This window comes from Nyctereutes procyonoides, unplaced genomic scaffold (assembly GCF_905146905.1).
Source record: "Nyctereutes procyonoides isolate TBG_1078 unplaced genomic scaffold, NYPRO_anot_genome, whole genome shotgun sequence".
Taxonomy (NCBI): domain Eukaryota; kingdom Metazoa; phylum Chordata; class Mammalia; order Carnivora; family Canidae; genus Nyctereutes; species Nyctereutes procyonoides.
Genome location: NW_026575142.1, coordinates 67121116 through 67133765, shown reverse-complemented (window position 1 = coordinate 67133765; position 12650 = coordinate 67121116). Strand labels below are relative to the sequence as shown.

At 39.9% G+C, this 12650-nt stretch overlaps 1 protein-coding gene across 7 annotated transcripts in view; it reads left to right on the top strand.

Moving 5' to 3' along the window:
- Positions 1-12650, top strand: part of PLD1 (phospholipase D1) — a 203867-nt gene that overhangs the window by 99824 nt on the left and 91393 nt on the right. For all 7 annotated transcript variants that reach the window (XM_055307789.1, XM_055307788.1, XM_055307784.1 and 4 more), the window contains exons 9-11: positions 2210-2362; positions 3428-3577; positions 4487-4570. In XM_055307789.1, the coding sequence (XP_055163764.1) occupies positions 2210-2362; positions 3428-3577; positions 4487-4570 (387 nt within the window). The remainder of the gene's footprint in view (positions 1-2209; positions 2363-3427; positions 3578-4486; positions 4571-12650) is intronic.

Here is a 12650-nt window from a genome sequence, read left to right as displayed (position 1 = left end):
TTTTTCTTTTCTTTCAGGTAAGTATCCAGAAGTAGAAATGCTGGATGACTTGGTATTTCTATCTCTATATTTTTGAGGAACCTCCATACTGTTCCTCATGGTGGCTGCACCAATCTATGTTCCCACCAACAGTGGGCCAGGGTTCCCTTTCCTCCACATTCTCCCCAGCACTTGTTATTTCTTATCCTTCTGATACTAGCCACAGATTTTGCATTTTAACAGGATACCCATGTGAGGCTTATTCACAGTGAAGTGTAAGAAGAGTTGTTCTGTATTATCGCCGTAGCTTGCGAGCCTGCCACACTGTATCCCTCTTTATCATTCATACCTTTCTTTCTAAAACATAGCTACCGGGATAGTCTCATCCTCTCCCTTGCTGGGGCATGAAGATTCTCTAATTTAATAACCATCCTGGTGTTTTTGTTAAAAAAAACAGGGTATCATGCTGAGTGAAGTCAGTCAGTCGGGGAAGGACACTCATCATATGGTTTCACTCATATGGGGAATATAAGAAATAGTGAAAGAGACCATAAGGGAAAGGAGGGGAAATGAGTGGGAAAAATTAGAGAGGGAGACAAACCATGAGAGGCTTCTACCTCTGGGAAACAAAGGGTTGTGGAATAGGCAGTGGGCAGGGGGATGGGGTGACTGGGTGACGGGCTCTGAGGAGGACACTTGATGGATGAGCACCTGGTGTTATATGTTGGCAAATCAAACTTCAATAAAATAAAATAAAAATAATCAGCTGTGGGTCCTGGGAAATTATTATTTTTTATTATTTTTTAAAAGATTTATTTATTTATTTATGATAGAGAGAAAGAGAGAGGCAGAGACACAGGCAGAGGGAGAAGCAGGCTCCATGCAGGGAGCCCGACGTGGGACTCGATCCCAGGACCCCAGGATTATGCCCTGGGCTGCAGGTGGCACTAAACCGCTGCACCACCGGGGCTACCCTATTATTTTTTTTTTAAACAAGCATCTCAAGAGCTTCTGATGGCAAAGCAAGTTTAGGAAACTGGTCCCATGCTATGAAATCAGCCTCCTGAGCATGGCCTTCATTCACACTGTCCGCAGTGTGGCTTTTGCCCGTTTTTCCTTACTATACTCCCTGAGACGCTGGCCACACCAGACTTTCTCCCAACACGTGCAGCAATTGTTTCCACACCGCAGTGCCTTTGCCAGCTCTTCCCTCCATGCGGGATGCAGGCCTCGGGCTCCCTGCTTTGGGCTTTATTTGATAGGATCTTTCTGGCCTCGCTCAGATCCACCTGTATGGGAGAGTGCTTCTAGCTCTTTCTCTAGTCAGAACTAAGGACTCCCTCTTAGACCCATCACCTTTTCAGTTTCTAGCACCTTCTTTGTGCCCCACTAGCCTCATAAGCTCCTTGGAGAGCATGTCTCTTTTACCTCTGTGCTGTTTCTTTCTTTCTTCCTTTTTTTAAGGTTTTATTTATTTATTCATGAGAGAGACAGAGAGAGGCAGAGACACAGGCAGAGGGAGAGGCAGGCTCCCTGTGGGGAGCCCAATGTGGGACTCGATCCCAGCACTCCGGGGTCACGCCCTGAGCCAGAGGCAGATGCTCATCTGCTGAGCCACCCTGGCGTCCCTCCTCTGTGCTCTGTCTACCTCTATACTAACTCCCAGCTTATCACTGTATTTTTCCATTATGAAACTCTTAAATATATATTGAGTTGAATACATAGATGCTTTTGAGAGACCACATCATTTAACAATAGTCCTTAAACCTACAATTTGAAATAAAAAACAGAATATGTAGAGTCTTAGATGCTTACTGGGTTGTTTTGAAAGCAGGATTTTTATCTCTCAAGAGACTTATTTGCCTCTTTTATGATGGTTTATCTTAGCAGACGTTTTTCCAGTGCATTTCCATTCTTCCAACAGCTGAGGCTCCTGCTGTACATGCGAGTGCTACCTGCCCATAGCAGGGGCATCCTCCCAGGTTATGTCATTAGTGTTTACAGAGCTAATGAATTACTTTGAATTGCTTGGTGCTTAGAAAAACATAATAGACTTATTAGTTTTTTTTTTTTGTGGTTGTTGTTGCAAACTGACTTTTAAAAAATCCCCTGTGTAAAAAATAAAATCATATCTATGGTCTGCTAGAGTGCTTACTTAACTTGACATAATTTGTTCTTTTTGTTTCAGTGATTCAGTACAACTCTAAAAATATTTATTCCCTTCCTACAGGTGGTTGATAGTGAAAGATTCATTTTTACTCTATATGAAACCAGACAGCGGTGCCATTGCCTTTGTCCTGCTGGTAGATAAAGAATTCAAAATTAAGGTCGGGAAGAAGGAGACTGAGACAAAATATGGACTCCGAATTGATAATCTTTCAAGGTAGAAATTTCAAATATTTTGACACAATTTATCTCAAAAACAAAGATTTTCTCCCAACTTTAAGTGAAGAAGGAAGCAGAATAATTTAACTGTTAGAAAATTGTTATTTAGAACTCATCTTCAATAAAAAATGATGAAATGACTTTTCTTTCTATATATTTTTAAGTATATATCGCTTCTCAGCCTTTGGCTAAGATCAGGTGTCTATTTTTTTGACTATAGTATATCCAGTGTGCAACAGTCGGAATGAACAATCCCGTGTGTTGATTTATGCCTGTTTTAACAAAATGTATGCCTATTAACAAAATTAATTACTCAGTAACACCATTTTACCAAACAAATTAAGGAGTGATTGTTTCACATTTTTAAAAGATAAAATTTTACTTTATAAATTGACATCCTTTAAGAGAAACACATAAACAGATTTAGTTTACAAAAGTTCTCTTCACACATAGATTTTAAGAAAAATATCTTGAACGGATATTCAACTGCCCATTTACTATGGATTTTATTAGCAAGTGTGTGTGTGTTGATAAATGTTTCTTTCTGGAAGACTGTGTATGTCTTTTTCTCTATACACACACATTTGGCTCTACAAAGTTTAGCCTTATGTATACAAATATACGTATATTTCTTTCACACGTTGACATACACCCACACACACCCTAATACACATTGGTGTGTGGTTTGTGTGTGTCTGTGCATGTATGTGTGTGAAGAGATGCTGAACTTCCAGATCCTCTCTGACACTAGAAGGTTTAAGATTATTCCCCTCACAGCTCGTATAGTGCTAGTCGTAGTAAGTACCTTTATGCACGTTAGCATGAGTGAATGAGTAAATAACCTGAAAATGTATTTTGCCATATTCAATATAGTTTAAAATCCTGCCCAAAATGTTCAGAAGTCTGCTTTTTTTGATATAAATAAGATGCTCTTTGCTTAAAGTCTTCAACCTATACTTGCTGTACTCCAAAAACAAAATGGCACATGTTTCATTGTTAAATTTTTTGAAAGAGACAGAACATGGAGTGATCATTCTTTTCCACATTTTGCTTTTCTCGGAAGGACACTTATTTTAAAATGCAACAGCTATAGGCATGCTCGGTGGTGGGGAGGAGCTATAGAGGAATTCATCCAGAAACATGGCACCAACTTTCTCAAAGACCACCGATTTGGGTCATATGCTGCTGTCCAAGAGAATACTTTAGCTAAATGGTAAGATCGTTTTGCTCTAAGACTGTGGAGGTAGTCCTAGTATCTAATATTATAGTGGGATATTATCTGGAATCAGTATTTGGAGCCGTGGAGACATATTATGCATTACCCTTGACAAGGGCCTTTCTTTATAAGACCAGCTGAGCAGAGATTCATTTTCCGATTTTTGTATTTAAGATTTTACAGTGAGCTTTAGATAACTAGCTTTAGACTTTGAAGTTTGATTTTAAAAGCTAACTTCATACATTTTTAATGATGGAATGTGTATTTAAGTTATTAGCCATAATTGGGACGCCTGGGTGGCTCAGTAGTTGAACATCTACCTTCGGCTCAGGGCGTGATCCTGGGATCTTGGAATCGAGTCCCACGTCGGGCTCCCTGCATGGAGCCTGCTTCTACCTCTGCCTGTGTCTCTGCCTCTCTCTCTCTCTCTCTCTCTCTCTGTGTCTCTCATGAATAAATAAATAAAATCTTTTTAAAAAAAAATTATTAGCCATAATTTTTTAAGAACGAGAATTTACTTGCTGGGTATTCCTCTTAAATAAAATGCTTTGCATGTTTTTCTACCCATGGATTGGAAACTGATCAGTTTTCAGTCTCAGAAGGACAACGATGTGAGTTCAACAGGATGAGAGAATGTATCTGACTCATGTGAGGATGAGACCAATTTGTTGTTCTCTCAGCAGAATCTGGTTACTTGCTTCTGTCTACTTATTGGGCTTCCTGCATACCAGACGGATGATAGGATGATAGTGTTTGCAATCCTTGGTCTTCGGTTATACAAAGTAAACTGATGGCTTTGTAGAAACTCAGGCAGTGGCTTCCATCTTTTACTTTGCCATAAGATATGTTTTCTTTCTGAATCAATCAATCAATCAATCAATCAATCAAAAAAAACTTATCTTTCAGGTATGTTAATGCCAAAGGGTATTTTGAAGATGTGGCAGATGCTATGGAAGAAGCAGAAGAAGAGATTTTTATCACGGATTGGTGGTTAGTATTTATACATGGGGATTTTGTTAGGAGCTCTCTACAATTAGAAATGTAAAACAGCACTGCGGTGTTCCAGAATCATACATTACGAGAACCAGCAGTACCCGTAGATAGTTTGGCCAAAGTCTCAACCAATTAACTAAAATAGCCTTCAGTGAAAAGTCTTTTCAAAAAACTTGACCTCCAAATATATCATTAAAATATTTAGCTTAAGTAGTTTTGTTTTTATCTTTCCATTTGGAAATAGAAACCCAAATATTGATCTTGGTAAAGGTTATTTTGCAATGCTAATACTGTTTTAGAAGCGATAGAAAACAATCTTCCTTAGGTACCTTCTTCATTTGGTTTTTCAGCTACTGGGTCCAGTGAATATACTTCTGAATTGTTCCTTTGAAACTGGAATAATTCCATTTGCTTATTATGGAGTGATTAGGCCTGGTCAACTTTTTTTGAAGATATATCAGATATCAACTTTTTGTCCCCCTTTACAAATAGCCATGAGAGTTACAATGCTTATCAGAGCCACTGGAAATCCCATGCTCAGAACTCATTTAGCTATTGGGAAATTGTACTCGTGGAGTTGTTATAGGCTTTATAGTTTGACTTTAGTTCCAATTACCCATCTGCCTGGATAGTTAAAACCAATTACAGATGCCAAAATTGACTACAGTGGAAATGAATGTGTCTGAAATGTGTTTTCCTTCCAAGAATTTAGTTGTTAAAATGTTCTTTTTTTTTTCTCCCTATTTTGTTTCCTTTCAAATGCTATCTTACATATAAACTGTGAAAATATCATCATAATTTATTTCCTCTTAATTCTAGATTTTGGGGAATGGGGAGAGTAATTAGGAATATGAACTCATTCTCTTCTATTTTGCCTTAGTGATATGGAAATCTGTAATTCTAGAACATACTTTCCCAACCTTGGCACTATTGACATTTTGAGCCAGATAATTCTTTGTTATGGGTGGCTGTTCTGTGCATTGTGGGATGTTTAGCACCGTCAACATGTCTGGCTTTTACCTACTAGATGCCAGTAGCAAGCTCCTGGTTGTGAGAGGGTCTTCAGACATCGTCAAATATCCCCTGAAGGGCAGAGTCCCTCTTGGTTGAGAATCTTTGATCTAGGGTGGATAGATAAGATGTGTGATGGTCAGCATGTCTGTGAACCTATTTATCCTCTTGTGGAAGAGCTAAATCTTGGCCTCCATTGTCCCATTTTTGTCTTTTCACTCAATGACCAGGAATAAAAGAAAGTTTCCTACTTAGGACCTATTTCTTTGGTTGAATACTTTATAAAACACCTATGAGAATAAATTCAAACTTAATATAGTACTACATTCCTTAGATAATATTTCTGAAAGTTTGATGAAGACATGAGAGATACTGAAGGTATCCACCAAGCCCAAGGCCAGCCTTCTTTTTCATGTTTTCATGCCTTATGCAAGAAAATAATATCTTTTTTGAAGCCCATGTTTTCATGCCTTATGCAAGAAAATAATATCTTTTTTGAAGGTTGTGAACACTACAATACAGGCTCTCATTTAAACATCTAAAGAGATGGGACGCTGACTGTTTTCTGCTGTTGGAAAGAAAATAAATCAGGTTATTTCTTTTCCATAACTGTCTAGGATAACATCTTATTACCACACTCCCTTTGAAATGAAAGCTTCATTGTAACTTCCCTCATAACAAGTGAAAATTCTTGTCATGCAAGTGCTGTATTGCAAAAGAGGGCATTCAGAAACTTAAGCAATACTAGTATGTCTGGATCTGAGAGAGTGCAAAGCATAGTTAGAAGATGCACTTGTCCTTTAGAAGCTTCTAATCTAATTCAAGAGATCTCATATGCTTAAGTGAAAACTGTACTAATAGGTTTTTAAAATAATCAGTATGCAAGCAAAGGTGGATGTGGTGAAATGAGAACACAGGACCTCCTGGTTCCTTAATTCATTTAACCACCCATCCATCTACTTGTTAATTTAGTCATTCATTCTGACTGGCTGGCTGGCTGGCTTGCTTTCTTTATGATTTTATTTATTTATGATTTTATTTATTTATGATTTTATTTATTTATTCATGAGAGACACAGAGAGAAAGACAGACAGAGACATAGGCAGAGGGAGAAGCAGGCTCCATGCAGGGAGTCCGATGTAGGGCTCGATGCTAGGACCGTGGGATCACGCCCTGAGCCGAAGGCAGATGCTCAACCTCTGAGCTACCCAGGCGTCCCATTCTGGTGCTTTTTAGTGAGCACCCCCTCTATGATAGGTAGTGAGCTAAGCCATGCTTACATGAAGATGACTGAGAGGCAGCCCCTACCCTGGAACAAGAGAGAGTCAGGAAGTCCTATGGAGAATAACAGATGGGGGTAAAAGTGAATGACAAGGATGAAGAGAGCAGAAGGAGGAGCCCTGAGGAGGGGCGATGCTTGAGCCTACAGGCACTGTGGAAGCATCTTGAAAAAGAAGGCTGGCCTTGGGCTTGGTGGATGGAGCTGACCAGATGAAGACAGGTGAATGTTTTCAGCAGAGGGTTAGCCAGGACCAAGCCATAGAAGTGTGAGAGTGCACAGCAGCTGGGAGGCGGGTAGAGATTGTGGATAGCTGAAGCCTAGCCTCCTTGGGGATGGCAAGTGGAGACGGCACTGAAAAGATGGGTCAGGGGGAAATCATGAAGGGCACTGGGGGATCTGCTAAGGAGTTTGCACTTAGTGCTGTGACCACTGGGAGCCCCTGACAATTTGTAAGAGTGGGGGTTTCAGTCAGATTTGTTTTCTAAAAGGGATCATTCTGGTAATAGTGTAGAAAAGAAATTAAACACTGGTTGTAGAGCCCACTTGGCAAGCTATCGTTGTCGTCCAGGAGAGAGATGGGGAGGGTCTTTGCTCAGACCACCTCAGGGACCTAACTATTATAGACTTGGGGCAAGTGGCTTCTAAGGCACCGAGTAACACTGACAATAATAGCTACTACTTGTTAGAGTCTTACAAGTGCCAGAGGCTATGTTAGAGTTGAGAAAACGGAGACTCATGAGGTAGGTAAGGAAACTGCTCATTGTCAGGCAGTTGGCAGGTGCCATTGCACCTGGGACTCAGGTGTGTCTGGTCTAGAGCCCCTGTATCATGGAGCTACCTCTCAGAGAGAGCCTGCTGCACTGCATGGTGTCTGAAGTTCCTTTTATTTATTTATTTTTAATTAAAAAAAACTTGAGAGAGGGAGCAAGAGCAGACTCCCCTTTGAGTGCAGAGCCCAATATGGGGCTCAAACCCAGGACCCTGAGATCATGACCTGAGCCGAGGTCAGACGCTTAACTGGCCTGAACCACCCAGGTGCCCCTGAAATTCCTTTTAGATCTGATATTCTAGATCTGCACTGCGAGTGCAGATTGAACTGTTTTGAGGTACTGAATAAATTCGTAATCAGATTTGGGTAGATTTGGTTTGGAGAAATTTTCTGAAGAGAGGTAAATTGTGAGGTAGGCTTGTCAAGCTGGAAGAGACAATGACCCATTAAACAGCCCTGACTATCTGAAAACTAAGGTGAAGAGTAAATTCCAGCTGGATATTGAGGATGTCGTAAGAGGAAGTTTCTGTATGAAGATTAGTGAGCGTTCTTCACTTGTTCATCTGGACTAACCAGAAGATCACTGGTTTTATGTCTTTTCTGTGCTTGCTGTACTTCATTCGCCTGTGAATCAACTATCCAGTGTTCATTGGAGTATGTCCAAAAATGAGGTTGGACACCAAGATGCAGCTCTGAGCTCCATTGCTAAATTGCTAGTTGCTCTTAGGACAGATCCAGAGACCGTGGCTTAGCTCAGATTTCCTCTTGGTGGTGGTAGTTCTGATTTCCGCTGGTCAGCAGGGATGTGGGCAGCAAGCATGTTGAGTGTCCACCATAGTCGGTTCTTTATCCAGCCTATCGGGGTAGGGGTTGCGAGTGGTGTTGCCACAGCCTCTGTGCTGAGCCTGTGCATTAACTGTGTCAGAAGCAGGCAGGATTGGTAAAACTGAAGAATTTTTAAAAACAGATTTTTCATTCTTTTAAAACTTTGCTTAATTCCAGCACAGTTAACAGTGTTATATTAGTTTCGGATGTAGAATATAGTGATTGAACAGTTCTATACGTTACTCAGTGCTCATCATGGCAAGTGTACTCTTTCATCCCTAACACCTATTTTACCCATTCCCCTATTTAACCCCCCCCCCCCCCCCGGTAACCATTAGCTAGTTAGTTCTCAACAGTTAGGAGTGTTTCTTAGGAGGCGCCTGGGTGGCTTAGTAGGTTGAGCATCTGACTCTTGATTTTGGCTCAGGTCATGATCTTAGGGTGGTGAGATCAAGCCCTGCCTCAGGCTCCCCACTCCCCCTTGTTCATTTCCCAGAGTTAGGAGTCTCTCATGGTTGTCACCCTCACTGATATTTTCACTCATTTTCTCTCCTTTCCCTTTATTCCCTTTCACTATTTTTTTATGTTCCCCAAATGAATGAGACCATATAATGTTTGTCCTTCTCTGATTGACTTAACTTCACTCAGCATCATACCCTCCAGTTCCATCCACGTCGAAGCAAATGGTGGGTATTTCTCATTTCTAATGGCTGAGGAATATTCCATTGTATACATAGACCACATCTTCTTTATCCATCATCTTTCAATGGACACCAAGGCTCCTTCCACAGTTTGGCTATTGTGGACATTGCTGCTAGAAACATCGGGGTGCAGGTGTCCTGGACTTTCACTGCATCTGTATCTTTGGGGTAAATCCCCAGCAGTGCAATTGCTGGGTCATAGGACAGGTCTATTTTTCACTCTTTGAGGAACCTCCACACAGTTTTCCAGAGTGGCTGCACCAGTTCCCATTCCTACCAACAGTGCAGGAGTGTTCCCTTTTCTCCGCATCCTCTCCAACATTTGTGCTTTCCTGCCTTGTTAATGTTCCCCATTCTCACTGGTGTGAGGTGGTATCTCATTGTGGTTTTGATTTGTATTTCCCTGATGGCAAGTGATGCAGAGCATTTTCTCATGTGCATGTTGGCCACGTCTATGTCTTCCTCTGTGAGATTTCTCTTCACGTCTTTTGCCCATTTCATGACTGGATTGTTTGTTTCTTTGCTGTTGAGTTTAATAAGTTCTTTATAGATCTTGGATACTAGCCCTTTATCTGATAGGTCATTTGCAAATATCTTCTCCCATTCTGCAGGTTGTCTTTTAGTTTTGTTGACTGTTTCTTTTGCTGTGCAGAAGCTTTTTATCTTGATGAAGTCCCAATAGTTCATTTTTGCTTTTGTTTCTCGACTCAGAAACTTTAACTGCAGCTCCATCTGCTGGTGTGGATTAGAACCAGTTGCCTTTTAGTTTTCTTGATGGTTTCCTTCCCTAGGCAAAGCTTTTTATTTTGATGTAGTTAGTCCCAGTAGTTTATTTTTGTTTTTATTTCGCTTGTCTCAGGAGACCTATCTAGAAAAATGTTGCTAGGGCCAATGTAAAAAAACAAAAAACAAAAACTTCCTGTGTTGTCTTTTAGGATTTTTATGGTTTCGGTCTCACATGTAAGTCTTTAATCCATTTTGAGTTTATTTTGGTGTAAGAAAGTTGGTCCAGTTTCATTCTTTTGCATGTAGCTGTCTGGTTTTCCCAACACCATTTGTTGAAGAGACCATCTTTTTCCCATTGCATATTCTTTACTGCTTTGTCAAATGTTAGTTGACTATATAATTGTGTATTTCTGGGTCTTCTTCTAATTTGTTTTCCTGATCTATGTGTCTGTTTTTGTGCCAGTGCCATACTGTTTTGATTACTATAGCTTTATTAGTTGAAGTTGGGATTTGGGATACCTCCTGTTTTGTTTTCCTTCTTCAGTATTGTTTTGACTATTTGGGGTCTTTTGTGGCTCCATACAACTTTTAGGACTGTTTGTTCTAGCTCTGTGAAGAATGCTGTTGGTGTTTTGATATAAATTACATTAAATCTTTGATTAGTATAGACTTTTTAATAATATTCTTCCAATCCATGAGCATGGAATGTATTTCCATTTCTTTGTGTCCCCTTGAATTTCTTTTATCAATGTTTTATAGTTTTCAGAGTATAGGTCTTTTATGTCTTCGGTTAAGTTTATTCCTAGGTATTATATTGTTTTTGATGCACTTGTAAATGGAATGGCTTTCTTAATTTCTCTTTCGACCACTTCATTTTTAGTGTGTAGAAATGCACCAGATTTCTGTACATTGATTTTGTATCCTGTGACTTTACTGAATTCATTTATCAGTTCTAGTAGTTTTTTAATGGAATCTTTGGGGTTTTCTATATATAGTATCTTATCATCAGCCATGTGATAGTTTTACATCATCTTTACTGATTTGGATGCCTTTTATTTTGTTTTCTTGTCTGATTGCTGTGGCTAGCTGTCTGAGTTCCAATCTATATTGAATAAAAGTAGTGAGAGTAGACACCTTTATGTCATTCCTGATCTTCAAGGAAAAGCTCTTGGTTTTTGCCATTGAATGTGATGTTAGCTGTGAATTTTTCACAGATGGCCTTTATTATTTTGAGGTATGTTCTCTCTTAAACTTACTTTGTTGACAAGGTTCATTGTGAATGGATATTGAATCTTGTCAAATGCTTTCCTGCATTTATTGAAATGATCATACAGTTTTTATGCTTTCACTTGTTTTTTTTTTTTTATTTATTTATGACAGTCACAGAGAGAGAGAGAGGGGCAGAGACACAGGCAGAGGGAGAAGCAGGCTCCATGCACCGGGAGCCTGACGTGGGATTCGATCCCGGGTCTCCAGGATCGCGCCCTGGGCCAAAGACCGGCGCTAAACCACTGCGCCACCCAGGGATCCCTATGCTTTCACTTGTTAATGTGATGTATCATGATGATTGATTTGCAGTTATTAAATCATCCTTGCATCCTTGGAATAAGTCCCACTGGATTATGGTAAATGATTTTTTTAATATATTATTAGATTTGGTTTGTTAATATTTTGTTGAGGACTTTTGCATCTATGTTCATCAGGGATATTGGCTTGTAGTTCTCTTTTTTGGTGGTGTCTTTGGTTTTGGTATTAGGGTAATGCTAGCCTCATAGAATATATTTGGAAGCTTTCCTTCCTCTTCTATTTTTGGGAACAGTTTGAAGAGAATAGGTATTAACTCTTTTTTAAATGTTTGGTAAAGTTTACCTGTGAATCCTTCCAGTCCTGAACTTTAATTTCTTAGTAGTTTCTTTTTTAAATTTTTTAAAAAAGATTTCATGTACTTATTCATGAGGGAGAGAGAACGAGAGAGACAGAGGCAGAGGGAGAAGCAGGCTCCATGCAGGGAGCCCTACATGGAACTTGATCTGGGGTCTCCAGGATCAAGCCCTGAGCTGAAGGCGGTGCTAAACCACTGAGCCACCCGGGCTGCTCAGTAGTTTCTTGATTACCAATTCAAATTGGTGCTTCAATATTGGGACTGATTTCACTATTGTTATGTAATACACTTCTTTGTTTCTTGCTATAGTCTTTGTTTTAAAGTCTATTTTGCCTAATATAAGGGTTGCTACCCTGGCCTTTTTTTTTTTTTTCACTTCCATTTGCATGGTGAATGTTTTTCATCCCTTGGCAGTGGTGTGATTCTTATTTCAGTTCTCAAACTTTGGTATAAAGTTTAGGATCAAATCCACACAAGGGCAGTATAGGAGTTAGCTACAAGTTCATAAACAATTTTATGGGCTTGCTTTCCTGAACTCTGCTTTCTCCATGATCTCGCCACTACTTTGGGTTCCCTATAGTTTTTTTTTTTTTTTTTTTATTCCTCTAGCTAGAAAGGTAGGGCTTTATTTTCCCTGCTCTGTGATATGCTTTATGCAATGATACTTGTGTCCAGAGCCAAACACAATGGATATTTACACTGTCCTCTTGGAACCACAGCTTTTCTAGTTGGAGAGGAAAGTTCCAATCCCTCAGTGTTCCTGGTGCCTGTGAGCCTCTTGCAGCTACCCCATCACTGCCAGAAGATCCCATTGTTTCTCCTCAAGCCTGAAATAGAGCATTCCTACTTGAGTTCTCTCTCCTTGTGCCACTGCCCACTTC